The sequence below is a fragment of the Sander lucioperca genome, chromosome 6 (assembly GCF_008315115.2).
Source record: "Sander lucioperca isolate FBNREF2018 chromosome 6, SLUC_FBN_1.2, whole genome shotgun sequence".
Taxonomy (NCBI): domain Eukaryota; kingdom Metazoa; phylum Chordata; class Actinopteri; order Perciformes; family Percidae; genus Sander; species Sander lucioperca.
In genome coordinates this window covers 676059-691173 of record NC_050178.1, presented here as the reverse complement: position 1 = coordinate 691173, position 15115 = coordinate 676059, and the positions used below count along the sequence as shown (strand labels likewise).

The 15115-nt window shown below is 39.6% G+C and overlaps 3 protein-coding genes across 3 annotated transcripts; 1 reads left to right on the top strand and 2 right to left on the bottom strand.

Moving 5' to 3' along the window:
• Positions 1-1002: 1002 nt before the first annotated feature.
• Positions 1003-1504, bottom strand: LOC116050248 (histone H2A-like). The gene has a single exon (XM_031300228.2). The coding sequence runs from the start codon at positions 1464-1466 to the stop codon at positions 1083-1085; it is 384 nt and encodes a 127-aa protein (XP_031156088.1). The 5' UTR covers positions 1467-1504; the 3' UTR covers positions 1003-1082.
• Positions 1505-1784: 280 nt separating this feature from the next.
• Positions 1785-2436, top strand: LOC116050247 (histone H3). The gene has a single exon (XM_031300227.2). The coding sequence runs from the start codon at positions 1855-1857 to the stop codon at positions 2263-2265; it is 411 nt and encodes a 136-aa protein (XP_031156087.1). The 5' UTR covers positions 1785-1854; the 3' UTR covers positions 2266-2436.
• A 5330-nt stretch (positions 2437-7766) lies between these two features.
• On the bottom strand, positions 7767-11086 carry LOC116050252 (small vasohibin binding protein). Its single transcript, XM_031300231.2, has 3 exons — positions 10892-11086; positions 10206-10340; positions 7767-8950 (listed from the first exon to the last, which is right to left on the bottom strand). Exons 2-3 carry the CDS (start codon positions 10317-10319, stop codon positions 8864-8866), a joined length of 201 nt encoding a protein of 66 aa, XP_031156091.1. The 5' UTR covers positions 10320-10340; positions 10892-11086; the 3' UTR covers positions 7767-8863.
• Positions 11087-15115: the final 4029 nt, after the last annotated feature.

Genomic DNA, 15115 nt, shown 5'->3' with positions numbered 1-15115 from the left:
CTTGTGATTGGGATTGACTGCATAAAGAGAAATATCACTACACTATTAACAGTTGTAAACTATGAATAATGTATACTTTTCTATAAAGTACTACACTACAAGCTGTCTTGCTAATAACTTTAATAAAACATAGGCTATTGGTAATAAACCTCTTTGATAGTAGCATATATAGTAGCAAAAAGTTAAATATTAAGAAATTGATCATTTTAGGATTAAGGTGGAAATTGCACATTCTGCCATGACTCTCATGGGGATATGATAGGCTGCTAAACACAAACACCAGTCCAGATTTTTTGGAATTAAATACATTTGAATCAGTAATTTTCATCATTTGTATTGTTTTTGAAAATGAAATGGGAACTAAATGCAGGTGCTCAGTAAACTTTGTAGTCCAGTGGACACTCCTGAAGGCATCAAGCCAACTGTTTGAGATCTGGTTTTGAGAGATAATATAAACTCATTTAGACTTTGTTTGGCTATTGTTGCAATGAACAGAGATGACAGCCCCAGACCCCAAATGCTGCTGTGTTCACGGGAAATGTGAGAAACCAGTGAATATAAGTATTCGTATTAGACAGTTTTCTTGTAGTTATCCTTTATTTTATGACTATATCAAATATTTCAATATATCAACATTTAAAAAAAAAAAAATGTGATTCATTGACCGACAAGGACATTTTTTCTTAATCAATAATCACTGTGGATTATATTTGGTTTTAATCTGAAAAGAAACTAAATTCATCAAATGGACTAAAAATAATTTGTAGTGTTTAGTAGTATTTGCCTGAGATATAGTGGAGTAGAAATGTTTAGATAAAGTCTTTAAGTGTTAGCCTACCCTTATCAATTATTTTTTGAAAATGGGACCAGCCCTGTACTAGGGTTATTCCGTCAAGTTATATTCTTTACAGTTTCAGCTATCCATGGTGATATTTCATAAGTAGCCTAGTTGCTTTAAAGAAAAATATTGAATAGTAGGCCTACTTTTTTCATATGAAACAGAGCTCTTTATCAGGAAAGCGTGTGGCTCTTAAAAGAGCCTTTTTTGGGTCTGGTTTCCAGCAGTCAGCGAGTCTCCACTTTTACTTCTTGGCGGGCTTCTCGGTCTTCTTGGGCAGCAGGACGGCCTGGATGTTGGGCAACACTCCGCCCTGAGCGATGGTCACTCCGCCCAGCAGCTTGTTGAGCTCCTCGTCGTTGCGGACAGCCAGCTGCAGGTGACGGGGGATGATACGGGTCTTCTTGTTGTCGCGGGCAGCGTTTCCAGCCAGCTCCAGGATCTCAGCGGTCAGATACTCCAGCACAGCCGCCAGATAGACGGGGGCGCCGGCTCCCACACGCTGAGCGTAGTTTCCTTTACGGAGCAGCCTGTGAACACGGCCGACTGGGAACTGGAGCCCGGCACGAGAGGAGCGGGTCTTTGCCTTAGCTCTGGCTTTTCCTCCGGTTTTTCCTCGGCCACTCATTTTCAGATGCTCTCAAAAGTCACGACTTAGAGAAATGTTTTACCAACAGCTGAAACCCTCCCTTTTATGTCCGCGGAGCGCGGGAGCCGGTCATTTCCAGCCACACCAACCAGAAAAGAGGCTTCCAGCAGAGCAGCAGAGGGCGGCCAGCTCTCACATTTTGGCGGACTTTTTGAAAGGATTGTCCGCCAATAAGCGACGGAGATTCGGGCGGTGGGTCGCTCCTTGAGGCGGTGCTAAACTCCAGAGGAGCCCCTCACCAATCAGGAGCCGCCGAGCCGGAGGTCTTAAGCAGCGACACCAGATCTTGCATCCGGGCCGACACTTTAAGAGTCGCGTCTTTCTTCACTTCACTTTACATTTCTCCTGATCGCAGAAAGTAAAAGTCATGGCGAGAACCAAGCAGACCGCTCGTAAATCTACCGGAGGCAAAGCCCCCAGGAAGCAGCTGGCCACCAAGGCTGCCCGTAAGAGCGCCCCGGCCACCGGCGGCGTGAAGAAGCCTCACCGTTACAGGCCCGGCACCGTGGCTCTGAGAGAGATCCGTCGCTACCAGAAATCCACCGAGCTGCTGATCCGCAAGCTGCCCTTCCAGCGCCTGGTGAGAGAAATCGCTCAGGACTTCAAGACTGACCTGCGCTTCCAGAGCTCCGCCGTCATGGCTCTGCAGGAGGCCAGCGAGGCTTACCTGGTCGGTCTGTTCGAGGACACCAATCTGTGCGCCATCCACGCCAAGAGGGTCACCATCATGCCCAAAGACATCCAGCTGGCCCGTCGCATCCGCGGAGAGCGAGCTTAAACTGTCGGCTGCTGCTCCACACACCACAAAGGCTCTTTTAAGAGCCGCCAAATCATCCTCAAAGAGTATTTCCTTTTTATTCTTATTTGGTCTTAAACACGAAACGTGCAATCTGTAGGCTACTTATTATGAAATAATGACATGTGATCTGAACTGAGTCAAAGGAAGACAAAACAGCTGTATTATTAATTTGTCAGTTTAGTAGATTAAAATAAAAGGATTTCTATGTTGAGATAAGCTGTGTTGGCTCAGGAGAGAAATTCTTTAAATAAGGATAATTGGAACAATGTGAAAAACACTGGTGAATTATGAGTCATTGAATTGAACAGGTCACATTTATGTTCAGTTGAACACTGATCAGCAGAGGGCGATAAAGCATCAGCTGAAACGTCCTGCTGCAATCTCTCCTCAGAATAAGGACACGCCACAGGTGAATAGAGTAAAAAATAATAGATTTCACCATGAAACCTCCCCCGTTGATTACTGACATTAAGACAATTCTGTTTTGTATTGCAATTTATTTGAAAAGTTATGTTTAAATGTGCAAAAGAGGCATTTAGGAGAAATATACAGGTACAAACATAGTGTTGTAAAATAAACAGCTGGCTGTGTATTTGGGTAGTGTGAAAGATGTTTTTGTTTTGCAGTTTACCTGCTGAAATTTAAGATTTTAAACTAAAGTCATGCCATCGTTTGAGGTTATAGTGAGTATATTTCCCTTTCTGCAAATGGGAGTTACACAGTATGAAGTAAAGTGACAAGTTCCAGTTCGTCACATGTTTGATATGACTCATTCTGAAGAAATAAAGGAATATAACTTTAATAAAATAGATGCTTTCATCTTGAAATCTTCAGCCTGTCTCCAGCTCATAGTACATCTGTCTATCTATCTTATTCTAATCTAATTTGAAGCAGAAAGGAAATGCCCATATGGGGCAACGCATGATTTCAACAAAAGAGAAAGAAAGTAATACCCAATAGGCACCTATAGTGTTCACTAATAGAATCTTACTTTTCCGAAGCTCAAGTCAAAGAAAGAGACAAGAGCTTTTACATTAATAGAATTTTTTAGAATATTTAGAGGAACAAAACAGCATAGCGATGTTCACATCTAAATCAGTAAATAACATCCAAGGGGACAAGAAGGAACTTTATCCTCAGACCAAGGAATAAATGACGGGGAAGAAGAGCTGGAGAAGGAAAACATAAAGATCCAACAGTGAAATTATGTTAACATCATGGTCTGTCTACATTGGATCTTGCACTGCAATATAAAGGTGTTGTTGCTAATGTTTCAGTTTGTACTATGCTTTATGTGACAAACCTCTCTGAGTCACAGCGACACATTTCTGTATCTTTAATGGTACTTTGTGCCGAGCTCGTCCTGAAGAAATGTTAGCCCCGTTTCCATTCAATTGTCAAGCAAAACATGAACAAACTTAAAATGTCGCGAGTTTGAGTTTCTCAGAGTGCAGACTGCAGAGAGCCTCTGAAACTCCCTGATCTCTCTCCAGTAAGAAGGCCTCACACTCTTCAACACCAGGTTACAAGGTGGGAATTCCTTTGAAGATCTTCTCTTACAAACTGGACACTCCTGTGTTGGTTTCTCCGTCCACCAGCTCTGCAGACAGTCTTTACAGAAGCTGTGGCTACATGACAGAACAACAGGATCTCTAAAGACATCGTGACAGACCAGACAGCAGAGATCCTCCTCTGATCTGGAAGCCATTTAGTCTCTGAGTGAAGCTGAAAACACAGCAGACAGAAAGTATAAGTCATGGCTCCCTTCCCCTCCTCTACCCACTTCACTGAGATGTACTTTCACTTTGAGTCGTGTTTTTAGTCAAACTCACCTTCACTGTGTGGAGTGTGCAGCAGGCTGATTCAACAGTTCTGTTTATGTCCAAAGTGGTAGTGATAGTAGTAGTAGTAATAAACAACAACTCTGTTTTTCATGTGTCTCTGGGGGATAAATAACACTACAAAGTTAGGCTACATTTTGGCGAGGGGAAAAACTGGCATGGCCATTTTCAAAAGGGGGTCCCTTGACCTCTGACCTCAAGATATCTGAATGAAAATGAGTTCCGAGTACGCACAAGTCTCCCCTTTAAAGGCCCACTTTAAGTTAATCCCATGCAGTTCAAATCTGTTATAATAGAGCAAGAGAATGACCATCATATACATCCATCGTAATGGTCTAAACCACGTGTCAAACTCAAGGTCCGCGGGCCAAATCCGGCCCCTCGTAAATTCTGATCCGGCCCGCATATCAATTTAGGTTCACAATCAATTTTGGGCCACCTAGTTGTGCGCCATACCAAAAACATGGGAAACTGTTTTTGAACTTTGCCGACTTTGAGAATCAGAAATTCCCACAGAACCAGAGAGTGTGCATATTCTCTGTGAACGGACTTGTTCTGAGTCAGCTGTGTGGTAGCTTACTTAGAAAATGTAATCATTGTTTTTGCTTGATTTGCTAAATTCTAGGATGGCTTTGTAACTTTCGTGCTCACTTTTTCAGGGCTTTATGTGGCCCAAACTGTAAGTGAGATGACTATATGACACATGCAATAATTGAGTCAAAGATATTTTACTTTTTCGATGAAATAAAAGCATGTCAATAAACTATACATGTCTGGCCCTAGATGAAAAATTAATCTATAGGTTCCCAGCTTTCAGATAATGTAAACCCCTCCTATGTGTTTACTGTCGACCTGCTATCTCTGTTAGGTTTAGCTTTTAACTGACCCAGAAGGCAGAGACCAAACGCAAGACTCACAGAGCAGTTTAAGGGGTTAAATATGAAGTCAATACTCAAGACAAGGCAGTGCGGTTGGTCAAAACCGGGACTGTGTATCTTCTAGGCTGGAGTTGAGTTTGCAGAGGAGGTATCCTTGAAGCAGGCTGGCCAATGCTGACTCCAGGAACAAGCTGAGGTGATCCAGAAAGGGAGCACAGCTGAGTCTGTGAGATAGCCCACCTCTTCATTTGAATATGACAAGTGGAAATAAATAAATGAATGTGACATTATGAAATAAAAGTCCCCTGAAATAAATTAACCTGTACTAATGAAAGAAAAATCCACTGGAAAATAACTATTTATTTATCGAAATGACTCATTTATATATTTACATTTACATTTATGTAATTATATAGTTATTTATTTATTGCCTCATTTATGTATTTCAGGATGTATTTCATAGGCATTTTGATTTATTTGTTAATTTATTCAATTTATTTAATATTGAATAAAACGGAATTCCATAGTTGGAGATGTGAGGCAGGATATGCAGACTGTTATTTCTTTCTTGCGAGCAGTGGTCAAAAGTGACAAAGTACATTTACTCAAGTCTACTTAAAGCTACGTGCGTAGTTTCTGTCGCCCCCATGAGGAATTCTAAGTAATGACAACAACACTGTCGGCGCGTCCGCATGATACAGCCTACCGTGATCACGCACCACCCCCACCCCTCCGCCATGCAGTTGCTAGTAGCCAAGGAGGACACGGAAGACTAAAGGCCCTGAAAACCCACACAAGTGTTTATAGTTAATGTGGCTAATTGGACCTTTTCCAGGACTGTGTGGGTGTGGTTCATAGACTGTATATAAGAATGGACCAACAGATCCCGTTGCTCTGGACAGAGACCAGTGAAGGCCGTTAGAAGCACTTTTCCGGTGAGCGCTGAGCGTTACTGCGCAGCCTCCAACTGAGAGAGACGACGAAATGTGCCGTGAGCAACGTGTCTGAAAGTTGTAAGTCTTCTGGTAGCTGTGCCAAGAGAAATCTCAATCATTCCCAATCTTGCAGAGACGGAGAGCGTAGGTATATGTAAGGAGATAACATAGGCACAGGCTAATTTTTGCTAACTAAAATGATAGTTAACACAGCAGACGAAACTGCCTGCGCGCTTCTCCTGTACTATACGGTAATTCCTCTACTCTGCGACAGTAAGTCGTGTGGTTATGACACAATCGTTAGCCTATTTTTACAAAAACGTTTGCTACGGAGCCATAACGTGAGGTACAAGGTAATGGAGCCTTTTATACATTGTCGTGTTTCTTTAGAAATAAACAATGGACAAATAGAGTCTTTAAACTCTTCAGATGTAAAGTTATTCTCTGTCAAAGTGACGTCAAAATGAATGGCAGTCAATGGGATGAATGGCAGTCAATGGGATGCTAACTGCCCCCCCCCCCTCCAAAAAGGCCCATTCTGGCCCATATATAGCCCATACATATACAGTACAGTATACCCACTACAATACATTAGACTACACTACTGGCCAGAATAACTGAAAACACCTGTGTGGGTGTCTAAAGGCTTTAAAAAAAACATGGACTCTTCAGAAGAGGCAATTATCTTCACTCGAGCTTTTGCGTGGGAAAGTCACCGGACGTCACAATCTTCTGAACATAGCCATACTGAGAAATACAGAGAGAGTTGTGTGGAGCTGATAATCTTAATTAGCTTTGTAGCAACTCATTTGGCAATAGCTTGAATGTAACGTTTAATAACATCAAAAAGTTACGCACTAAAGCTTTAAGAACAATTTCGAGGTAGTTGTAGAGTAGTTCCATTTTATGCAACTTTTTACTACACTACATTTCAGAGGGAAATACTGTATTATATACTCAAGTACCTCAAAATTGTACTTAAGTACAGTGCTTGAGTAAATATCCTTAAGTTACTTTTTACCATTGTCTCTAAACTACACAGATGATTTAATATTATTAACTGTCCGAGGCCTGGTCATTAAACGGCTCAAACTGCAATCACAAGATCAGCTCTTAGCCAATCATATGAATGCTGATAATGGTTTCAGCTCTCTACTCAATTTGCCTTTATTTCAAAATAAGAGTGCACCGTTACTCAAGATAACCAACAAATCAATCCTCAAACATTTAGGCCGGCTGCACACTGGCTGCATGGCGTGAGCGTGGCGTTTCTGTTGCGTGTCAGTTGCGTGGCGGCTGCGTGGCATTTTCTATGTCTTTGCACACCAGAAATGTGTCTGATGCTGCTAGCCTTGTCTGTACACATGTACTGTATGTTTCCCATTGATAAAATGGAAATACCATGTTAAACATAAATATATACTGATTTGATTACAGCAAAGACAACGTCGGCAGTATTGACGGCAAAATAGGCTACAGAATATTTTGGTATTGACAGGTGCAATATTTGAAAATCCATAATGTTTTTGTTTTGTTTTTTAAAATAACATTTATAGCTACATTTATGTCAAAACCTAGAGACTTTCAAACATCAACATATCATTTTATTACATATATTCATGTCAAAATGACGTATAAACATCTTTTCATATTCTATTTTGCCTGGAAACGCTTCCAACACGCTTGCGTGTCGCGTGAAAAATAGGCGTCGGTCCTATTTCTAGCATGCATGCGTTTTCGCGCATGTCACGCAGCCAGTGTGCCGCCGGCCTTAGCTGAATATCAATTAACAGGATTATATTAATTTAAAACCAGATTTAAATAAGTTTTTAAACTCACTTTTATTTTCATTCAATCAAAAATGTTTAACTCAAGTGCAAGTGGATGCCATACTGTACTTAGTATAAATATTTTACAGTTATCAGTCATAAATAGAAGTTGTTTGGATTGCAAAACGTGAATGCGACAATAAAATGCTATATTAAATATGTACAGGCCAGGTGGCACTGCATACATTGTTGTTCACAAGATAGTGTTCAAAATGAGCACCATTAACACTGGCATATTAAAGGGCAATATGTAAAAAACATTAAAAAAAACAACCTCTTGTTCTGCTGTTGGTAGTTGGAAATCAGAAGCACACTGGATGTGAAAACTTCAAGAATGTGCAAGAAATAATAAATATTTGATTTTGATATGAATGTTATGAGAAATAGGAGGGAAAAAATGGGATCTTTTGTAAGATACGCGGTAAGTAAAATGATATATTTGGATGAGGTTAAAAAAAATGACTGAGGAAGCTTGTCAACAATTATATATGGAGAAGGTGTGATTAAATAAGTGAACTTTTTCCCACTCCTTTTTCAGACATTTAAAAAAAAAAAAAAAAAATCATTGTGTTTGTCATTCATGTGTCTCAATATGCTTTCTATTTTGTGTATTATTTTCTGTATGACCCTTTGTTTTCTTTTACACGTTCAAAGTAAATTTCAATCAATCAAAAGAAGCTTACAGTACAATGTATTTCCGACTTGAGACGTGATGGGCGGATGATACCCAAGTTTTAAAGCTTTTTTTAACGCCCAGTTTAACCATTTAACAAAAGGTAGATATTTATGCAAAAGGAAATATCAGTGACCTGATGTGTTTGTAGGGAATATGCAACTCTGATTACAGCCGTTCCTGTTTGGCCACATTTTACCCACAATGCTTTCAGTTACCAATCAGGTCAGGTAATTATGACAATACTCTCCAGCATATTCAGGTTACAGAGTCAGGAATCCGAATCGTTAACACATCAGGAGCAGAAAGATTGTCTCATCAAGCATCAGCGTAAGTATAAGTGTGTGTGATTGTATATCGGTACATGGTGTTTTTTGCAGGGTGACCGCTTCCTGGTCCAGATGAAAAAGTAAGGTGGGACTCATTCTCCTTGTGATTGCATCTGTTTACAAAAGGCCTCAAACTGCTGCTGTTCCAACTCTGTCATCACCTTGTTCAAGGCATAAATCTGTAAATAAAGAAGGGGAGAAAGTTAACGCAGTTGATTATAAAAAAATAAAAAAAAAATAGCAGAGATGCTCAAGTCATTTTTTGCAGGTCCAAGTCGGGTCTCAAGTCTTTGGTCACAAGTCAAAGTCAAGTCTTGAGTCTCTTATGGTTATAATGAGTGTTCTGTTATCAGCTGCATGCCAACCGGTCTGCTTAGAACACTGCATAGCTACTGTATATCTAAGGCATTCAAAGCATGTACTGTATCGTCACTCTTTTATCTATTAGCATACAGTATCAGCGTTGATTAGTTTGGTATATGATCACTTTAAAAAGGCTACTGCAATGCAATATGAAACATAAAACTAAATGAAAGCTTTTCTTCAAAGTATGAAGTTATAATAGCCCAACGTGATATCATGACTTCACGTAAACATACACGCCACTTTCTAAAGCCACGTGGCGTGTTATCGCGAGGCTACGTGTTATCGCGAGGCTACGGTTGGTTTTAACGTCACACGCGGGGAAAAAGAAAAACCGTTTATTTATGGGATTAGGAAAAGAAGAACTGGGTTGGGTTTAGCAAAAGAAAAACGTGTTAAGGAAACAACACACGTGGAAAACGAAGGAAACATCACACGCGGGACGCGATTCCCCTCTCTCCTGTGTGAAAGTCCTGCGTTTTACCCATCCTCCACCCCGACCAACCTCCACTATGCAGATTTTCCCCCTTTCATACTACTCGCTACAGCGTCAATTCACACACAAACGCAAGGTAATGTAAGTCAATGGAGGCCAAACAGCGTCGATAAATACGCTGAAAAGCGAGTGTGCGTCTTCATAACACACCAATAACGGCATACGAATTGGCGTGTCATACATACGCCACTTCATGAGATCAGTCTGAATAGCCAAAGGTAATGACAAATGGCAGCAACAGTTGCAGGTGTGCTTGTCATGGTGTTGTTGCTGCAGCTTACAGTGATCGGTGTCCGCGCGCACCATTTGCGTTAAGGTTTAGGCATAATAACAAGTGAGGGAATTACATTTAGCTTGTCAGACATTCCCTTAATGTTAATGTACCAAAACAATACAATAAAGTTTTGTTCACAAATCCCGATATCAAGTCGGGTCTCAAATCTTTTGAGGACAGAGTGTGTGCGACTTAAGTCCCCATCTCTGTTTTTCTGGAGTGAGAAGTAATAACTGCCTGTCTCTGACTGTTGTTGAAAAAAGGAGTGAGAAGTAATTTAAAAAAGGGTGATGTTAGTCACCTCTGCTCTCTGTCGTTGTTTGAGCTCTTGCTGTGCCGACTTCTGTTTGGCTCGGTCTCCTCTGGTCGGTGTAGAGTTTAGCTTTGGCTTGTCTTTACGGCAGGCAGGCTCCATGGCAACAGCCCTCCAATCAACCTGGGTGGGTTTGAGGTAATAAGATATTTGACTTGTTTTGACAATCTTTACTGTAAAGTTAAAGAGTCGTGCTTATCTGTAAAAACAACCCCAAACAACTTTGGGATAGTTTTAAGTAAACCCAACATACAAGTATTCGACTTCAATTTGATCAACACATACGTGCATACACGAATTACAACATCTGATCCATTTCTAAATGTATAATTAGTTAAAATAACATTACTGAGTGTAGTAACGTTAGCTAGTTGTGTGTTGAATAGGAGAGTAAATCGTAACAGTGCATTAGAGGTCTTAAATCTTGTTCTTTAGTGTAGCAGTAGGCTAACCGTTACCTATTACATGTAAGCGAACGTACCATTAGGTTTACGTAGTGTACGCTTTAACCATAGATATAAATAGCTATAACGTTAACTTTAGCCGGAGACGGTTTAGAAAGGGTCTTTGCTTTAGCTACTCTAGCTAACGTTAGCTTGTTAGCTGTCGTTAACTTTTTTAAGTAAGATTCCAACCAACAATAACATGTTTATTCCAGTTAATGGCGTACCTACCTTTGAATTGTACAAGGCAGAAACCAGTAATATACTTTGATTAACGTTAAGTTAGCCAGTAAGTTGTCTGTAGCTAGCTAATGACAGTCGACCAACAAAACAGCTGTTCCCCAGGTGTCACCAATAAACAAATCCGAGTTTTGCAGCGTTTGTTCAAAGGTTCCTGTTGTGTGCGGGTTCCGGTTTTTTCTTCTTCTGTCTGTTAAATTGGTAAACTTAAAACGTCCCCTGGCTTACCCCCATCCAGCGGCGTTGTCTTCAAAATAAAAGAATTTAGATAAAACATAAAATGCCCTAAAAGCAATTTTGTAGTTCCTTGTTTGTTTCTTACCTTACCAGATTTATTTAAATAGTGCATGCGATGACAAATGAATGGTCACCTTCCACTACTCCGAAATTACCAAATCTTTCTTTGGTTTATCTGAGAAAATACAATAAAAAGAGTAAACTTTGTAGATTAGGTGACTCAGACATTACACTTCATTGCAGTGAGCAACAAAAATGTAATTCCCCTCACCTCCATTGTAGGCCTATTTAATGTTAGAGGTAGATATCTAGAAACCTTATCAATTCAAACTATGATTTCCATGGCTAAATATTAGAGTTGTAAGTCCAAAAAGTGTTTCCGTGCATTGGGTGAACTGGACTTTTGTAACAAATGTAGCCAGTTTGTACATTTGTTGTAAATCACAAGCAATGCTTCCATTTTCAGATACCATGTATCTCTTAACATGCTAAATGTGCAGTTAAACTCATTAGCAGGTTGAATACTCTGCTGTCTGACTGCATGCACGCCCGGGTGGAGGGTAGCTCCCTAAAGGGCTCCAAACAGAGGCATCAGCAGGAAAGAGTGAAATTGTACCATCGATTCATTCCACTACTTCATGTATGTCTGACCACAAGATGTCGCTCTTGTCTAATAGTCCAGTTGTATTCATAACAAAGAGTATGAGTTAGTATTTTTTTTTTTTTAATTTAGAATTCAATTTACAAATATTCAGTCATCACAGTCCGTAAACATAAAACTATACATAAATAAGTGCAAATAATATAATATGAAAGTAAGTATGAAAGTAATAATTTTAAAAGAAACACATACAAAGCTACGTAAGTAGTGACAGACTTGCAAACTTCATTAATGAGAATGACAGCAGGAGTTCTTAATGAAATAATTTTGAGTAGATATCAGTTATTAAAATACCTTTCTTATTTGTTACCAATTGAAGAGACTCAAAGTACATGTCAGTTTCAATTTGGAATAGTTTCAAACATGGTGTTGATTTGGGAAATTTTGCTTTGTGAATAATGGAACTTACCTAATAAAATGAAGAGATTTACAATATTACATGAATTCCTATCTTTACATTCAAAATATGTAATAATGTGTTTCCCTTCACGTGTAAGTGCATGTGTTGTTTTAGATACCGTATCATTTTCAAAACTTTTCCAGAAAGTAAGAGGCCTACATAATGAAGAACCATAAAATGAAAGAGATGGGTTAGCGATTCTTGTTCTGTCTTACAAAAAGTACAATAATTATCAACAGGCATGAATTTTGAGATAAACAGGTTTGTAGGATATATATTATGCAATATTTCAAATGTAATTCCCTAACTTTGTTTGTGATACAATATCTAAAAGGAACAAGCCAGTTAATATCAGTAAAATGAGAATTCCAATTCCAAAAAAGGTGTTATTTTCTTTAAATTTAGAAAGCATTATCTAATGTGCTTATTAGTACATTTGCTGCTCATAATATCAATGCCATTTATATAAGGAGTAAAATTAAAACCAGGAACTTCATTTTGTTTTTTATAACTTTTCATTAATTCTAATAGCCATTAGGTATAGATTTGAAAACTGAGTTATATTCTTTGAACGTTATCAGGAATGCCTTCTCTCTCAGAAAGGATTCATAGTTAAGTAATTGGCTATTACAATTAAAAAAGGTCTTTTAAGAAGATAATATGTCGTGGCCGGGTTGGTTCAGTGGTAGAGCAGGCGCACATGTACTGGGAAGTTTATGCCTCGACGCAGAGGTGACGATTTCCTGCATGTCTTCCCCCTCTCTCTCTCCCCTTTTTCACCTAGCTGTCCTGTCAAGAATTAAAGGCGGAAAAGTCCAAAAAATAATATTAAAAAAAGAAGAAGATAATATCTCTATCAATCCATTTCTGCAAAAAGAGTGACTTGTTCCCTTTAGTGATGCATGCATTATTCCATAAGATAGACTTGTGTGGAGAAAAGTTATGAGAGTGACACAGCTTCCAGGCCAAAAGAGCTTGTTGATAAAATTAAAATTTAACAACAATCTTGTAATGTTGTAGTTACATTTCAATAAAAATGTAAGACGTCCTACACTATTAAAAATGCTATTGGGGATAAAGTACCATAAAGACTCTGGTGCTCCCAAACATTCCTTAAGCCATTTCACCTTAAAGGTGCAATTCAAGTCCCAAAAGTCCAGAAGTTCAAATCCACCTTCATCCTTAGAACCAGAGAGCACCGCTTTTGTTTAAATGATGGTGTCTGTTTTTCCATACAAAATTCGTAAATGTGGTATTTATGTCTTTGAATCATGGACATTGAGAGAGAGAGGGAAGGGTAAACAAATCTTGAAATCTCTTCTGCTTTAGTCAAAAGAATCCTTCCTAAAATAAAAATGTAGCTCGGCGTAAATTCCTTCAGGAAGACTTAACACTTAATCACTGCTCTCTTCCTAAATCGAATCAGCTGCTGGAGGCGTAACCTTCCTGTTAAACCAGTCCGAATCGGTCACGGATTTCAAGGGCCAATCATAGCATCACAACGCTGCTTTAAATCTGTTTCTCTCCCTGTACTATCAGCTGTCGTTTCAGGCAAAGCGGGCAACCCTCCACCTCCCCTTCCACCTCCAGTCATCGTCTTTCTCCGGCTGAACGCTCCGGAGCCTCCTTCGGTCTGGTCTTCAGGTTCCTTCTCCGCCACCACCAGTGTCTGGATTCCATCAGGGGGTTATGACATAGTTCTCTACCCCTATTTAAAAAAATCATTAGTACTACAACGATGGAGTCTAATCTCCAAAGACCCTGTACATTTTTATTATGCATATGTACAATAAACCTTTGCATATCTGCAACAAAGTCTCTCCTGATTGAAATGTCTCTTTGAAGCCATAAATTCAGTATTAAGTCTTACTTCAATTTAGACGAAAAATTAAGTTGTCAACGTTCCATGTGGTCCTTGCAGATATGAATACCTAAATATTTTACACATTTCTTAACAGGTATATTAAACATTTCTTCCTCTTCAGTCTGAGTCTGAGGGAAGCTCTCCATAGTTTGAATCTGAAGGTGCGCATGGTGAACTGAATGATGATGGGACGTGTGCTTTTATCCTCTCTCGAGGCGTCCGACCCTGTACACGGTGTCCACCATGAATTTAAGCTTGCTCTTTTCCTCTGGAATGATTTCAGCGATCATCTCCAGCACCTCCTTCCTCACATCCTCGTTGCTGCTTTCTGGAAGATCCAGAAGACAAAGATTCCATCTCCTACTGTACCGCTCCGACTCTTCTTGTTTCTCCCTCAGGATTGTCATCTGGTCACTCATCTTCTTCACTGTGTCATCAGTTCCTTTCCACTGGATTTCCAGCCCTTTCATGTATTTTTCATTATCATATCTTCAAACTTCAAAAAACGGTCATTCAAGCCATTAATGGCTTTTAGGATGTCAGCATTTGATACCGTTTCCTCTTCTTTGGTGCAGACCTTCTTGGGATTTGGGCTTTTTGTGGGAGTATTAGGAAGAGGTTGTACATAAACCAGGGAACACATTTTTCACACCTTTCTCACATTCTTGGCATCTATCTTTGACATCTTAGCACACGTGTCCTGGCTGTTAGCAAAACTTTGGTTTACAGCGCATTGCACACGTGTCCGGGTTTAGCACAACTTTGGCTAACTGCGAACAGTTCGTAAGCTAGTTGCTATATCACTAAATTTGACCAGCTAAAGTCCTTTTGTTCAGGAGAATGAACTTACTGTATGCAAGAGCAACGTTCCACTCCTTCGTTTATCGATGATATAGTCTCAGTAAGTCAATTGAAATCACTGGACCAACCCTCGTTCTCTTGATGTCCATTTCTGCAGATTCCCAATGTATTGATGTTGTTAGATTTTTTTATCCTCTTCAACAAAGGACATATGTTAAAACAAGTCAGATTTTAATTCAATTTATTGAGATC